The 17,030-nt window shown below is 36.3% G+C and overlaps 2 protein-coding genes across 2 annotated transcripts; one reads left to right on the forward strand and one right to left on the reverse strand.

The window, feature by feature from the left end:
- The first annotated feature begins 4,988 nt into the window (after nt 1-4,988).
- LOC143459671 (uncharacterized) lies at nt 4,989-9,567 on the forward strand. Its single transcript, XM_076956898.1, has 7 exons — nt 4,989-5,186; nt 5,624-5,712; nt 5,932-6,049; nt 6,569-6,654; nt 7,363-7,571; nt 8,272-8,659; nt 8,844-9,567. The coding sequence occupies exons 1-7, from the start codon at nt 5,104-5,106 to the stop codon at nt 9,377-9,379; spliced, it is 1,509 nt and encodes a 502-aa protein (XP_076813013.1). The 5' UTR covers nt 4,989-5,103; the 3' UTR covers nt 9,380-9,567.
- A 116-nt stretch (nt 9,568-9,683) lies between these two features.
- On the reverse strand, nt 9,684-13,113 carry LOC143459672 (hsp90 co-chaperone Cdc37-like). Its single transcript, XM_076956899.1, has 8 exons — nt 12,840-13,113; nt 12,131-12,356; nt 11,703-11,828; nt 11,443-11,527; nt 11,073-11,262; nt 10,746-10,861; nt 10,559-10,653; nt 9,684-10,346 (listed from the first exon to the last, which is right to left on the reverse strand). Exons 1-8 carry the CDS (start codon nt 13,000-13,002, stop codon nt 10,193-10,195), a joined length of 1,155 nt encoding a protein of 384 aa, XP_076813014.1. The 5' UTR covers nt 13,003-13,113; the 3' UTR covers nt 9,684-10,192.
- Between the last annotated feature and the right edge of the window lie 3,917 nt (nt 13,114-17,030).

Below are 17,030 nucleotides of genomic sequence, written 5' to 3' on the forward strand. Positions count from 1 at the left end.
TTGAAAAGTTGATATTTGAAACAAGCTAGCATGCTTAACAAATAAATGTAATGTGAATGTTGAATGTGCCAGTTTTTAATAATTTGCACTTCCAGTTAGTTCTTCCAAATCGTGTCCTTGTATACTGTATGTATAAATATATGCATACGGCACAAGGACGCATTTTATATATCTTACATGGACACGATATATATGCATGTTACAGAAACCTAAAACTTAATACAAAGTGTTAGGAAAGGGTAATTATAATGCACATATTGTCCGTGGAGCAGTAATTCCATAAGCATGTGTTAGAATTACAAATTATATTCAAAATTTAGTAGCCTAGCCTATTTTATTAGCTAGTAATATAAATGTAAATATATTTATTTATTCAATAAAAATTTATCAAAACTATGAAACAAAATTCTCATGCATCACTATGTAACAATCTGGCTGTCTTTTACTAATCAGCTGAGTAGGCTATAGGACTGAAAATGCCTCAGGCATGTCAGAGGCCATAATAGTAAACTTAAATCTATCAATCAGTTATCATTATCAACTATTCAATTTCAATGGCTAGCATTCTACAGTTCTTATATTACAAGTTTTTCAACCCCTCAACACGAATAGCTTATATTAAATATTCCACTGACAGTCTGATATAGGCTAATTAAGAAAAGTATTTCACAATATAAAAGTGAATTTCATCAGTTAACAGGTTTTCATTGCCAACAGTATCCATTATAAATAGTTTTTTTAGCTGCTAATTTTCCCCTGTAGTCCTTTTAAGCAAGCATGCCATATTATAAATCCAAATATTCGCACCAATGCTGCAACTGCTTTTGATAGAAGACGATATACAGCATCATATATAAATAAATGGATAACTTTACTTATGTCCCTAAAATATGCATCATTTCGTACATATGAACGTAATTTATAGGGTGATTGGTATGCTCTTTTTCATGCTTTTTATAGCAAGAAGAAAAATTTTGGGTACAAGCCTTCTATCACGTTTACACTTTGATTGCCGCAGGCGCAAATCATGCTCTCCGCTGAATAACAACATTACAACACAAACATACAAGTTAAAATTTTTGTAATGCATTTAACTCCCAAACTAACACATAGTTACTGTTGCACGATGTGCGGAAAGCTTTACAAAGCAACCAGCCTATCAATATATGCATGTTAAAGCCGCTCTTCCTGAATATGTTGCAGTTATATAATAAATTTTGTAATAGTAGTACCAAGATAGGGTAATTCCCTACAAAGCATTCGCCAAATGCCATTAAATCCTAGAACGTGGTCGACGGTAGTGAACTTAAATACAGGTTTGCAGACCACCGCGCTAAGTAGGCTACGTGTGTAAAGCGGACTTTGAACTTCAACTAAGCTTCTACTGAACTTCAGCACGCTTAGCTGTGCACGTAGGCAAATTTTTTTAAATTTTGGGTTACATTTATTTCGAAAATGTGAAGCAAAGGACTGCAAATACATAACAGGTTAATTTAAACATAATTAATACTATTGTATGTACTAAAACAGGATTTTTGGTTTTTAACTTTTTGATCTGCGACTCTTTTTTAGCAATGAGATCTGTAGCCTATCCCGCCGGCTTGATGCTGCATAGCTGCAAAGGTACATTACTTCTATGGTGACGTAGACGAAACTGAAATGTTGCGTAGTCCACTCGTAAAACTTAGGCCTACGCCTGAACTCAGAAGTACATTTTTCAAAACCGCAAAGTTTAAATGGTTGATTAATGACGTTTGGGAGTTCAAAATCTTTTGTAAACGCTATGCAATTATTGTCACTGACGTATCGCGAGTCATTCGCGGATGTGCGATTTACCTAACGTGCAATTTTAATGGAATTTACGCTGTTGTAATTACTAGATTGTTATCTCGGGTGAGTAAATTTGATCCTTTTTCAAGAGATTTATCACGTAGTCATGTTTACGGCACCTGCAACCTGCTCATATTGTAACTTCCATTTGGATCGGATTGAAAACTTTGAAAATAGCCGCCATTTTGTATCCAAAATGCTGCTGTTTGCTATGAAAAAGAAATGGAAATTTTGTGTTTTGGAGATAAACTAACTCCTATATATGAATAAAATTTAGGAAATTGGTAGCCTATATCACACCCAACTTTTTGGTGTTGTTATTTAGAACCCTTCTCGCCAACAAAAAACTATGACACATTTTTGTTTCACTTATAAGGCCATTGGGCCTGGACACGGTTATAAAAGAAGTTTTTGCATCTGATGTGTTAGCTTCCTAAAACTAAATGGGCGAAAATGGTGACTGAACACTTACCTATAACCTTACTCAAGTAAGGTGGAAACTTTGGCTAGAAATAGAAACTAGAAATATTATTGAAAATCTAGACCACGTGTCATTTGGATTTAGCAAAAAATATAATTATCAACTATGACCACGGACACATTATTTCATTTTTAATAGTATGGCAAATGAAACGCTACTGAGTAGCATACAAGAGATTAAATATCCATGTTATGTTGGCTACCGCCCCTTTTTACTTGTTCAGTTACTTAATTTAAAACGTGAAGTTGGTTGCCTTGCTTATACTGTATATGTTGGTTGGTGTTTTTCCCAATCAGTTACATAATCGCATAATCATATGAAGTTGTTTACAAACAGCTCAAACAGTTTACAAACAACTCAAGATCATTTAACAAAATGCGTCTCATTTCCGCCATACCTATGCGTGTGGGATTCACTTTTGATGTATTCCATATAGGCTATAGCAGGAGTGCCCAGCCAGTCGATGGCGGCCTACCAGTGGTCCGCGGACAGATCCCAAGTCGACCGCGAGACCATTAGAAAAACTAAAGTTTTTTATGTGTAACAGTTTGTTTTGTGACTTGGGACAACTATACGCCAACCAAATAATCGAGTAAGACTTAAATAACTTGTTTTATTCAATTTTTATTAGTCGTTGTGAACTAGTGTTACATTAGGCTACGTTACTATTGTTACTTTGACGGTGTGACCAACACAACTTTTTATTAGTTGACTTAACCTCAAAATCGAATATTAACCGATTACTATGTCTTTGGTAACTAAATAATCCAGTAATCAACCGACTTTCAATGGCGAATCGTGATCAATTTATTCTAATAGAATTTGATTACCAAAAATGCTAACAAATGACTAACTTACACTTTACGAAAAACGAATCACCTTAACTCTGTTTATAGAAGGTTTTCTGTATGTGTGTACTTGAAAGAAGTGAGGTTTGTGATGTGATGTCTACCTGCACCAACGGAGAGATTTAAATTTCGGAAAGAAATTCAAGCAAGGGCGCAATGAAGGATGTGGGGAGAATTTCAGTTTTATTGCTTCCACGACGATATCGTTTAATAAAAATTTATTTACCCGCTTGACCACTAACGCCGTGATTGCATTTTTAAATAGGCTAAACATGTCATTGTTTTATAAAGAAATTAAACCTTTTCTTTTAAGGTTTTTTAGCGCATTTTCATTCGTTCGAATTTTGCGTCCGAGTTAAGTTTGCTATATAAATTTCATTGTGGCACCACAATGTATTTTACGTTACGTGCAAGGTTATGTTGGGGAGACTTGAAAACGTTTGAAATTAACAACTAAGAAACACCGGAAATGATGTGTGTGGATTTGCAATGTTCACACTGGATTGGTAATCCGCTTGAGGTTGGCTACTTGAAAAGTAAACCTTGGGTTAATAAAGCTTGGGCACCCCTGGGCTATAGTATATATATACAAGCCACTTCATTTTCTCAATAGTTATTAAATGAGTTTTCGGTTAGTATAAGATCGGCCTAGAATTATACAAAATTACTCGCCTCAAATTTTGCAGAAAAGAAAACGGCAAACGCGAATGGTTTATGTAAACATTTTAGTATGTTGAGAAAGCCATCAGCTATCAACTTTTGCTGATTTGCTTGCGTCAAATAATTTCCTGCTAGCAGAGTGTTTCGTGACAAATTATGCCATCACTTATCAAATACTTTGTTATGAACAGCTTGTGTTGTTGTTTATAAAATTTCAAATCACTTGCCGTCGCACTGAAATGGTCATGGTGATAAAAATACCCTTTGAGTTTGACAAGCTATAGTAAGATAATGATTGGTTTTGCCCTTTTCAGGAAGCGGGGGCCGTCATCTTACTGGCAGCTTGTCCTACTCTCTAACAATTATGTTTGGATCGAATAAAAGCCGACTGAACATGCACGTCATATAGCGTTCCACGACAATCTGTGACTAGACGCAGGAAATATCATCCATCGCGTCCTTTGCATTCCTTTGAGACCGTCTCGCGGGTAAACTTTATGAGGCTTAGTAAGCGCATGACGACAAATCATGTCATGATTTGTTTGCATTTTACTCTGTCCCGCTAACAAAACAATGACTGTTTGGGCTATTTTTTGATAAAAACAAAAACGTCAGCTTAAGTGGTTGGTTGCCTTCATTAGTGCATCTTACTTATAATGAGTCATTCCGCATTCGCGTTTCCTCCTTTTTAGATAACTTTGCTCTCAGTGTACTTTTTAAGTTAACTATATTTTAACCAGTGATTAACATGTGTGTGAGTCTGTCTACGTAATATTAGCAAATAAGTATATTACATCCTATCTATGGTGCAACATTATCTGACTGATTTTGCCATGATGGGTTAGCAGTCGTGTGTACGCTTTTATGTGAAAGGTGTAATGAACAGACATACCCTTATAGATAAATTATCTTATGCTTTCTGCATAAGAAAAGAACTACTTAGTCTACATCGTAATGTAAACGATACAGAGAAATATTTCAAAGCAAGCTTTTAAAAGTTTAATAAATGTAGGTATCAGAGGAAAAAAAGAAATTTCGTTTTTAAAGAATTATTTGATAGACTATAGAATATAGATCAATGATTTATAACATGAGATGCGTTAGTTTAAATCGAAAATTAATGACACTTTTTGAGCTGTTAAAATTGGTCACGTTTTAACATTTTTATCTATATTTTTAATAATAAGATAACCGTATAATTAAACTGCAAATTGGGCGATTGAGCAAACCAATGGATACATCTTGACCTCCTAAAAGCGGGAAAAAGCGAGAAAATATAAGGAGATGTACAAATTGACATACGAATCCGATGAAGATGTTACGGCTCCAGGAGATGATGCCAGGAGCAGGACAAGCGACCACCATAGGTCAGCGCTGTATTTGATTTATGTCCAGTAAAAGCAAAAAAATGCTTTATACTATATGTAATTTGTTAACTATTTATACCTATGTATGTTTGCAATATGTTTGTCTCTGTATGCATGTGTGACTTCGTGCATGACCATTGTATATACAGTACAATTGCGTTGTATGCAGCTTGCTGTGCAAACGTAGTACAAATATTCCGTAGAGATGACATAATTTATATCAGAATATAATGTAATGTACGTCAACCGGATTACATTCCAAAGTTTCCTGCGGTCATCAGGGAACAAATCATTGTTATATCATGGCTTTACTAATACGAAAAATGACTCACCTGACTTACCTTGCGTATGTGCTGTAAAAAACCCTTCACTGCAAAAGGTTCTTGTTTACGATAAGACGCTTTCCAGTTGCATTACTGCATATACGCTTGTGGCAGAATCGAAGAAAAATCAGACTTGGGTAATCCCAGCAGCCAGGCCGAACTTCGCTCGCAGTGGTCATCGTACCCTGAACATAAAGACAAAAGTAAGTTAAAAGTGGACTTTATTGACGCCTGCAAAAAGAATGTTACAGTGTACTTCATAAAATTATTTTAGGAGCTATAAGCCACGCCTTTCTGCAAAAGGTGTCTGTCTTACTGTAATTGAAAGACGTTAGAGGTTTCATCAATATTTTAAAATTTTATTACATGATCATAATAATTATTGCAATTATAGTGTAACATTATTTTGCTCTGTTTTGTAGTGGAAGAAACGTTAGAACAAAAGGAAAGAAGCAGCACCGCGGCATCAACTACGATGGCAGCCTTTGGAGTGAAAAGAGAAAAATCAACGGAAGCCAATTCAAAACAAACGGATCAAAAGTGAGTAAAAAGAAACAGTAATAAGAAGCAATAAAACTTGCTAATAGTTTAAAACTGCCAGGATAAATTTTTAGTCTATACCGGATCTCAATCTTAATGTCCAGGCTAAAATAATCCAAACTCCGTAATAAGAATCCTAACCGAACATTTGTGTTGAATTCTTCAGTTTTATTCCATTAGCCTACTACAATGCCCAAACTAACTCAGACTCTCACAATTATCCGAAAATTTTGAAATTATCCAGAAGTTCCTATTTTTAGTCTGCTATGTCGTGTTTGTTAAGGTTATTCCAGTATAGGTATAACGCTGGATTCCCGTCATACTATAACTTAAACATTTACTATAGCATAGCGTATACACAAATTGAACAGTTACCAGCTTAAGTTGGAATATCTTTTGTTATGTAGCCGTGTCAGTTGTAAATTCGGTTCAGTCATTCATTGCGCGGTAAAATTTATGATGCATGTTGGCTGAGGTATTTCATAAAAACTTAACGGCAACTTTTTTGCATTATCACAGGAGAACATTTTACTCTCTATTTAAAAACGATCCGGTTGATGACAAATTAGGACAAAGAAACACTCCATCCACGAACCAGTGTGAATGTAAGTTAATGCCAAGCTCATTGAAAGCGAAACTTGTGTGTTTTAAACTTTGGGTGACATCACTTGCTTCTTGCAAAAAACAGTAACATCTGTTAAAACGTATTGGTTGAAATACGGTAGACAGCGATATCCATAGGTGGGCAGCAACGCGGTACTATAGTACTGAATTACTGTACCGTGGTACATTTTCCGTACCTATATACAGGTATCGTCGATATTTTTGAAAAAAATTACTGAATCCCTGTAACGAATTACTTTTTTCAAAAAATTTCAGTTGGTCCCGGTACTCGGTACTTTTCACGTGATTATTTCAAAATTTTAACAAGCATGTTTTTAAAAATATTTCTTAATTAACCCCGAATACCATTGTTAGCATCTGTTGATCTTTTTTAATCTAGAAATGTCAAGTAAAAGTGCAAGCGATTAACGTCACATATGTTTTGACCCGGAGTAACTTTTAACGGGGGCATAATAGCGGCAAATATTCCATTTGCAGCAGCATCATTTACACAAAAAGTACCGGTACAGAGTACCAACAAAGTACCAAGCTACATTTTAAAAATAATACCGAATGCCACAACCGTTGGTACATTTTTTGCCAAGTACCGTTACCATTACCGACGGTACTTTCAAAGTACCGACTGCCCACCTCTGGCGATATCCAGTGACATCTTTAACCAACATAAAACTTACCGATATATTTTTCAGTTTGGAAAGTATTTTTTGTTGTATTCTTCATGATGGGTCTGACTGCCGGAGTTGTAATACTCTTCGTGTTGTATCAAGACCTTAACATGAGGAACGATTCTCTAATGAGCCGAATAAATTATCTCGAAACACATGGACCCCGAGCAACCGGTCAAGTTGCAGTGGACGCGCTCTCTGCAGAGGTCGCCCCTCCATTACCAGAGCACGTAGTGCGTAATTATAAATTTTCGTGATGCTTTTGCAGTACTAGTTTTGTCAGTACTGTACCAGTAGGCCTACTAGTAAACTATTTTTGAATTACAATGTGTAATTGATTTGAATTACATTATATAGTAGGAATTCGTAAGTTAGATACTATTATAACTAATAGTTTATATCTTTTTGTTTTCCTAAAACTCAGTCATTTTTAGTGGGTTTCAAATCTCAGTTAGCCTATGCCGTTAGCTGACGCACATCACGGTGTGCCAAGTGGTTTTTATGGTGTCCAAGTTTTAAAACATTTAGACTGTCTTTTACACATTAATCTATAAATTCAATAATTCATACACATGTCACAAAATGTTATGCAGTTTGCATGGTATGGTATCGAACAAACCTTTTCTCGGATAAATTGGCGACCGGATAGTTTCATATATAGGCCTACACTTTTGCCTCATGTACAAAGATATTTGGCAACAAATGGTCAATGACAAATACTGAAGTATAAGGCATTGCAGACCAATACAATGAAGCAAAATACAAAACTTGGGGTATCTACTGGGATCAGCATATACTCTAGAACAGCAACAGATACAAGCAAGAAGTGTGGCTTGAAAATAAAACTTACTGTGCCGGCATCAGTAATACGACAAACCTGGCAATGTGCTTACGATGAACCCATACATTAACCAAAGATTTGTTACGTCGCAGGTGCCTCCATCGCCTCGACACTTCGATAGTTTTCAGAATCCTCCCTCTGCAGAATTGTCTATCGACGACACTCTTTCCTCATTACGGAGTGAGCTTGACCAATTTAAATTGAGAGTATCAGCGAATCAAAACGAAATCGGGGAACTCCAAGAGGAGAACAATGATCGTTCGAAAGAGTACCAGGCTGTCGTTGGGAAAATAAGAGCTCGGCTGTTGTTGTTATCTGATCGCTTGTCTAGCTCGGTGGACGCTCAACGGGTTTTCGAAAACATGCTTCGGGAATTACAGGCTGACATTGCAGTGATGAACTACACCGTCTCCTCATCTTTGCAAGATGTTTTTCAATATTTTGATTATGGTACCGAAGTTAGTGAGGATGATTATGAAGGTAATAATTTCTATGTTTGGTCTATATTTGATTGATCACAATAAAAAACATAACAGAATGAAGTAAGGTAGCAAATTACATCATCTCTTCACATACAACGGATTAATGTCTCAGCTTTGAGCCTTTCGTTAAACTATGTCGATTATAATTTAAACATGAATCTAAACACAATTTCCTTTCACAGCGATTGCTTTCGATGCCGTGCACATTCGCACCGAAACGAATATCGACACACACGGGATGGGTTCGCCGGATTTTTTCGAAGTCATGTATTTTCCTGACTCTTCCGAGGCGGATTCAAGAATATTTTACAACTACGAAATGATCAACAGGCTTGGCGTGTTTGAGGCAGAAACTGGAACCTTTAATGTTCCATCCGATGGAATTTACGTTTTTTTCGTCACTTTTTGCACCAACGTAGATAGCACTGACGAAACGGTGATTTCGTTGATGCAGAACCTTCTCCCGATTCGTCGCTTCCGTGTGCCCTTTTCCTCCTTCGGATATACAGACACCGAAGAACTATCGGACTTGGAAGAGTTGATGGAGGATTATATGGAACCGAACGTCATGCAGCATAAATATACGGTGATCACTGAGTTAATGGATGGAGATGAAATTTATCTCAGATTGACAAAGGGTTCGATTTTTGAGAAGTCCAACACAGCGGAGTTACAAGACGAAGCATGCACTAGATTTTCGGGCTTCAAGCTTCGTTGACCTAACCGCATTTACGCTTGGCATTTTAAGTGCTTGTCGTTATTTTATTTGGGAGTTGTGAAGTCTTAGATATTCATTACTGTCATGTTGAATCATTTCTTTACTGTACCCACGCACTTCTATGTTCCGCGTAGTAGCTTATACTCTTGTACCTGTAACCAATTTTTTTAAGATTTCATGTGCACATATTTTTATGTTTCAGCTAGTATTAAGGTTACGATAGCTTGTCTGGAAAGTGGAAAGGCTTAACATTTCTACACAAGTTCAAAAATAGCATGTTTACAAACATTAAACAGATAATGACTGCAAGACAGAAACAAATTTATTGCGATGCACATACATACAGATAAAAAATTTAACATGAACAGCGGGCATTAAACAACACATCAGCATATATCCAGTCACCAAACAGAAGGAAATAAACTTAAGAAAATTATAGGTCCAGTTTCTGAAAATAACCATGACAGCTCAAATATACAAACGTACTGGTAGGGGACCTAATTTCACGAGTAAAATTTTGACCTAATCTCACAACGCAAAAATTTCTTTCTTAGGGAGTGTGCACCGATTCAAGAAAACACCAAAGTCTATATTTACACGATATGGTATTACAAAGTTGGAAACTTTAACAGATAAATTTACTTTGATCGCAAGTGGAGAAAATGAGACTGAACAAGAAAATCGCTGTTTATAAAGAGGGTATTCACACTTGGTTACGATTTAATAGACTTCAGCTTTGGTCAGGCATCCTTCATATTTGGTACTGAAGCCGAGTTCGATCATGCCAACCAATTACTAACGTTTTTTGGTAAATCAGACCTGCGTTCCATCCTTATTTGATGTTTCTGGAGGATTTTCTGAGACCACTTCGTATTCTCCATCTGAACCATTTTCCCCTTCTTCGAAAGTATTTTCTGTACCATCCTTACTTTTGCCTTCAGGCACCCAGAGTCCAGCTGCCACACATCTGTAAAATAAAAAGCAAACTTGCTTAGGGTTATCATCTTTATTAGTGGCAATAAGGTTCATGTACTTGAGCGCTGGTAACAACCTGCAGCACCTTTCGAAATGAGGTTCAACCAAAGATCACAATAAGAATGTCAAAGCAGGCAAAAACTGAAACATTGGCTACAAAACATATTCCCACCCAAAACAGTGACACAGAAATGAATATTTTACCTTTTCATGTGGTATTTGGCCTGATCTGTGTCCATCTCTTTGATGACTTTTTGCAACATTGGAACGTCTTGTTTCTCGAAGCATTCCCGCAATTCCTAAAAGAAAAAATTATCATGAAACATCCTCATTATTTCCTAGAATATGCAAAATGTAATGTAAGCCGCATTAAACTATACAACAAACTAACCGCTGGCAGCGTCTCCATGACATCAGCAGGGTGCAATCCTCCCGGGCCCATTTCCTGCTGTCTCTGCTCCTCTTCGTATCTTTTCACTGCTTCCTCAATTCGAATCCGGGCTCTTTCTGTTAACAACAAAGTATGACACTTATCACATGAAGGCACTGAACACATTAAAATCAAATTATGGTGTCTCAGCAACGTAGAAAAAATAAAATTTGATTTTAAAACGATGACCAACACCAAACGAAATAAACTTTTACTGAATAAATAAAAAATAAACAATTTAAGCAATCATGAAACAATAGCAATGAGTTGAACCAAAGCACTTCTTGCCTTTTACTCTGCCTTTGAAGGCATTCAGCTCATCATTGAAACTCTCAATGTATTCAGCTTGCATGGTTTCAAATCTTTTGAAGAAAGCCATGTAACAGTCTCGAGGATCAGTCTTCATCTGTATGCCCAGTTGGAGAATAAATTGCAAAATAATTGTCTGATGAGCAACTTGTTCCATGAGGCTTGTTTTCTGCAAGAAGATTAACAAAATACAATTAAAAAATCAAAATCAAACACCAATGACACGGATAATGAGATAAACATTCATACACAATAATCAAGGCATTTACCAGCTGGTTATTTGTATTTAATGATTAATGATACAATAATATTAGCATGAAGCTATTCATAGTGAAAATGTAAACCTTACCTCTTCAACCTGAAGATCAATGCACCAAATCACCAGGTAATTTGCCGCTTTGTCACTAATAAGGTGTGGATTGTCTTGGAGATACCTTAACATTGTATTACTGTTTTACAACTACATCAGTCTATTTACACTTTGCTACTGGACAGTCTTAATTTAGTAGGAAGTATAGATACCCTGAATACAAACTTAGTATGAGATATCAGACTCAAAACAGACAATCATAAAATGCAGAATCCAGAAGAAACATATTTCTATCTAACCTACGGCTATCAGCTGCTTTGCTCAACATGCCATAATGCTGAAGTTGATCCCTGTACTTGTCTTGAAAATCTTTTTGCTGTTCAAATTGTTCGTCTTCTGAAAGCTCTTTTGCTTCTTTTGGTGACCTATGAGTGAAATTTAGTTATACTCAGCCACAAGACATACAAAGATGAAGTGCAAAACACATTTATCTTGCAAGAAATTTAGGTTTATATTTCTGTAAAGAACTCTTTTTTTTGAAATATATACATGATAAAAATATGTGCCAGCATTTATCATTCCTTTGATAATTATACACTTCAGTATGGGTAACACTTGTTGTTACTGAATTAAATATCTAATCAGTACTTAAGAATATAAACATGTTTATTCTTAATTTACCCGGAAGGACAATCTGAATAAAATCATGTAAAATAATTTGACATACTTGTTGATGATTGATTTGCTAAAACCTTCTTTACAAATGGTGTCAACATTCCATGGAGTCAGTTTATCTTTGTTTTCTAATTCCTGCTCTTTCTTCCTAAAATTTTCTTCTTGCTTCAATAACTCAGCTTTAGTCAATTTTACTTTCTTTAATTCCTGATCTGAGAGTTGTTGTCGCTTCATTTTCTCTTCTACTTCTTTCAACTTCTGTTTTTGTTGCTCTTTCTCTAAACAAACCAAAAAATGAAAATAATTTTAGAGACAGTGCCAGCCAATATTAAATTACCTGAATTAAAATTGGCATCTATAAGTACAAAGGCAAGCTAAATTGTATTTTTGCCAGGTTTGGGGGATATCTCATCCACAACAAAATGCTTGTTTTAGTGCACTTTATTTTAAGTTTCATTTTGCATCTTATCAGTGCAACATGCAAAGAATGCAATTTATATGGTGATAAGAAAATATGGCAGCTTTTGACAAGAAATCATGTGTGCAATTTACTTGTCTTCTCAGCACATTATAAATTGGCATAAATGTAAACGATTGGTGTGCAGGCTGACGAGTCTTGCACATTAGTGTGGTCCACTCTGTACAACCTACATGGTGAAGCATGTAAGTACAAAATCAAAAACGCTATATGCTTTCATTTGTGCGTTTATGTTATTACAGGCATTTACAAAAGTCGCAAAGACTTTAGTCTATGAAAAAACCTTTTTCAAGTTTTTCCCATTCTTCTTTTCTTTCTTCCATTCTGTCAACTCTAGCCTGGTGTCTCCATCGAAAAAGACTCGGTGTATCAACATTTGGATGAGTGTCATCCTCATCATCAGATATTTCAATGTGATCCCATTTGCTGTAATCCAGCCTAGACATTTTTCACATGTGGAATCAACCGTGTATAAACTCCTTTTTCAGTTTTGAAGTGTTTTTAATGCAAAAATGAACTGAAATATAAAACTTGGGAATCTGTAAAATTTGAAATTGTAATTTTAAGTACCGTACCCCACTGCCCTAAAAAATAGCTCATAGTTCCTTAAAAAAAAAAACAGAACAGTGGTATAATGTCATAATCTTTATCCTCAGACTGAGAAAAGCCTGCAAGACTCAAACTCAACGATTATTATTATTCTTCGTCGCTCATCCTTACCGAGCTTGCCTTTGTGCAAGTGCACACTTTTTTTGTACGGTATTACCCTAATTTACAACTATTCATCAGGTCCACTGAACAGAAGCCAGTATCGAATGATCACGATACTGAGGCATTAATCCTTAAGGCCTGTAACCAGCATGATAGTTAGGGCCGTTAGGGGGTCTAATGCAAGTGCGGGACCATACAACTGCCTGATCACCTCGACATTGTACAGAAAAAGTGACGTTTATACCTTGCTCAAGGGCCACACTGGGAAGTACGGCAGCTTTGACAAAATATTGTGTGTGCAAAGGCACAAACTGTGATGTGACGGTTCGCATTTAAGTAAAATTTTTTTGTTTAGTTAAGCAATATTAATAATTGGCGTTTAAACAATTAACTGTTTCTCGCTTGTTTAATATAAATCGGTGAGATGATGGAAAAGTTTAACATGCACGTTGATAAATCTTGTGTGTGCAAATGCCACACTGGCTTTCCACTATGGCTCAAAGGCATTATACTGGTAAAATGCCAAAATAGTAGCACAACTGGGAATTGATCCCAATTTGCATATGTAGTGCCCCACTCATAACTATATAATTGCTACCACAAACTACACAAGCAACAACTCTATAATTAGCATCACAAACGAGAACCTACTTTAATAGATTACTTTAAAAATGCCTAGCTGCTTACAATGTTTGAAATGTGAGTTGGTCAAATCCCTGACTGAAAGGCACAGCAGTTTTTGACGAAAAATTGTGCGTGCCAAGGCGCAAATTTTGGCATGAAGCCTCAATTCTTCGTTTATTTTTATAAATTGGTATTTTAACAACCAGCTTTTCTTTGTTTCTTTATTACACAGCACAACAAAAAAAATTTTTTATGGTGCCGGAAATGTTTCAACAGCTATAGGGTATTTTTAGGGTGCCAAATTCAAAAATGGCATTGGATTTACCAAACTGGCTCTACTTTTTGAGATATTGATGTTTTAATATTTTCATCAAATACGTGTTAACTGCATATACTTTATGCAAAACCTGTGTAGAGATGCTAAGGTTGTGGATAAATGGAAAAAAAGCTTAAACTTTGGGGTACCTAATGGTGGGGAGGGAACGAAATTATCACCACAATAACTGTTATTATTGTATAGTTAAGTTAACAGTTTTTAACTGTAACGAAAAAAGTGGGATTATCCTGGCTTGGCATCAATGAGGCGACCAGCAGTGTTGCACTGTGAAGGCAATCCTGACCCTGTCTTTGCATCACTGCCACACCTTTAAAAATAAAACACTGAAGAACCTCATGAGAGGTAACGTAGAGAAGCCGACTGTGGTAGTTGCCACGGGACCAACACATGGTGGCAGGTTACTGCTGGAGCCTCGAACATTGTTGTCCTGATGTCCACTACAAAAGAAAGTCATTTAAGTCAGCCAATTGGAAAAAACATCCTTATTTTTGGATTTAGCACCCCAAACATAACCCAAAATTGATGAAACATCTCCGGCACAAAAAATTGTGCTGACCAGTGTTATAAATCAGTGTGAAGATGAAAAAAATTTGGCATGCACGTTGTTGAATCTTTTGTGTGCAGCTGCCACACTTTCCACTATGGGTCACATCTCTTTAGTTCGCCAATCTGAATCCTAATCGATTCTCCAATCTGAATGCTAACCAATCCGCCAAATGTGTAGCCTACTATCAATCATTGGCACATTATCGTATTGTTGTTTCTTTCAATGGTTAGCTTTTTAACCATAGCATGTTGCAAATTTTCGTCTTTTCGAGATAAAACATCTTTGTCGTATGTCCATTGTTTTACACTTTACAACATTTATGTCCAAAGATACAGAATGGTGTTAGAACCAAACATCTACCATCAGCGAAAACAAAGAAATACGCGGCGCATGAGGAGAAAGAAACAATATGAGAGCATATAGGAAGTAGGGGAGAAAAAGAAAAAATCTTGTATCAATACCATTATTGAAAAAGCGTACTGATATTACTGGTATCATAACCGATTTCTCACCCAAAAGCAATAAACTTTCCAATTTGGTTAATAAACGGCCATACTGAAAAGCATGGCACCCATCTGCAATATCTCGAGTGTGCAGGATGGCCAAAATTGTGGGGTCCGTTTTCCAGAGGTAAATGTGAAACTTTCGGGTGCAGTTGCCATTCTTTCCTCTATGCATGAACAGAAAATGCAGTCAAAGTCAAGTTAGGTAATTGGGCCTTCCTATAATTGCAGGTAATAACTACAGAACTAGCACAGCCAGCACTAAGCCTATGTACTACAGTATTAGATCCCGGGTCTGCTACATTAAGGTTTTAGTATGTTATAGTTATATACAAATCCGTTTTATATACGGTATTCGCTTTAATCTCAGAAAACCATTGACACCAGCCGTTTGCAATTTTTGGCAAGGGTGCATTCAAGTGTGGTTTGACTGAGATTTAGCAGAGCACCTCAGGCGAATTAATGTGCACAATAATGCACTTGCACACTTGGGATAGGAATAGGATAATGTTTATATGCCAATACTGGCTGACCTGTAGGCTACTCAATCGTGGACACAGTTTTTGTGCACTTTGACATGATTTATTGCACTATTACAGGTTTTATAGAAAACAGGCAGTACAAGGGAAAGGGGCCATGGCCCCCCCTAAATTTTTCTGTCTATAGGCTTCTACATCAGCTGGCGATGTCTTAAAACCAACACTTCGTAATTCCCTTGAGCTCATAAAATATTTGCCCTCCCCCATTTTTTTTTCTGGCTACGCCACTGCAAGGGGCTGGTTAAAACATCAAAACTCGCACATAACAGACTTCGAGTACACCCTTCCATCTTTTACCCATCCAAGACCATTCTAGGCTAGGCTAGACATAGTCGAAAACGTTTAAAAATGTTGTCTGAAGTCATGTTTGCATCACCACCCTCCACTCTTCACACTATTGTAGTTTTTTACATGCGTAGATGACGTCACAGGGAAAAATCTAGACATCTTCAGTTTGGTGATGCAAAACTTTGTTATAGACATTACATTAACGTGTTAATGTAATATCTATGACTTTATAACACGATTATAGAAAACAAATTTGAGTAGATAATGTCGGCAAAAATAGAGTTGTTTTCTAATTTACGTTTTTCTTATTATTACAGTATAAGCGAACGTGTATCACACACAATAACAGTGTAGCGTTCTCCACCCTATCCGCTAGACAGCGGAAGGACATCACGTTTATATGCTCAAAGAATTATATAGCGTAATGTCGTTGCGCTATATATTTCGGTGACCCCGGTAAAATTAAAACGTAACTTTTGACTGGAGTCAAGAATGGAGTCAGCTTAACAAAGTAACCGTTCAGTTTTGCACTGTACTCGAATGATAGACAGCACTATGGCGATTGTAATAGTGAATTGTATTAATTTAAATAATTGGCGTTTTAATAAGCGATTGTGTGTTTTCCAGCTAGATAAAATGTATTCTTAAGAAAGTTGTACTGTCCTTGGATAATCATGTCATTCAAAAATTTAATTCCTAAACCAACATATTTGACCTAGTATATAAGTGTTTTTAAGTGGCGTCATATATTCAGAGTATACGAAGTTAGATGGTACTTGTGGAAAAGAGTCTCGGTGACGTAGAATATGTTAGATTTTTAATTATTACTATGAAATAGTTTTGGACGCGTATTATGACGTAAAAAGCAGTGTCTCTTTCTGATTGGCTGAGCATAGCGATATTAAAACTGAGGCTTTGTTCAAAG

The sequence above is a fragment of the Clavelina lepadiformis genome, chromosome 5 (assembly GCF_947623445.1).
Source record: "Clavelina lepadiformis chromosome 5, kaClaLepa1.1, whole genome shotgun sequence".
Taxonomy (NCBI): domain Eukaryota; kingdom Metazoa; phylum Chordata; class Ascidiacea; order Aplousobranchia; family Clavelinidae; genus Clavelina; species Clavelina lepadiformis.

Excerpts from the sequence above, each read along its gene's own strand:
- LOC143459671 (XM_076956898.1), top strand. The coding sequence starts at position 5,104 with ATGTACAAATTGACATACGAATCCGATGAAGATGTTACGGCTCCAGGA. Across the intron at positions 5,713-5,931 it reads CCCTGAACATAAAGACAAAA|TGGAAGAAACGTTAGAACAA; the intron begins GTAAGTTAAAAG and ends TCTGTTTTGTAG. Across the intron at positions 7,572-8,271 it reads CTCCATTACCAGAGCACGTA|GTGCCTCCATCGCCTCGACA; the intron begins GTGCGTAATTAT and ends GTTACGTCGCAG.
- LOC143459672 (XM_076956899.1), bottom strand. The coding sequence starts at position 13,002 with ATGTCTAGGCTGGATTACAGCAAATGGGATCACATTGAAATATCTGAT. Across the intron at positions 10,862-11,072 it reads CTTCAAAGGCAGAGTAAAAG|AAAGAGCCCGGATTCGAATT; the intron begins GCAAGAAGTGCT and ends TGTTGTTAACAG. Across the intron at positions 10,347-10,558 it reads GCCAAATACCACATGAAAAG|ATGTGTGGCAGCTGGACTCT; the intron begins GTAAAATATTCA and ends TTTATTTTACAG.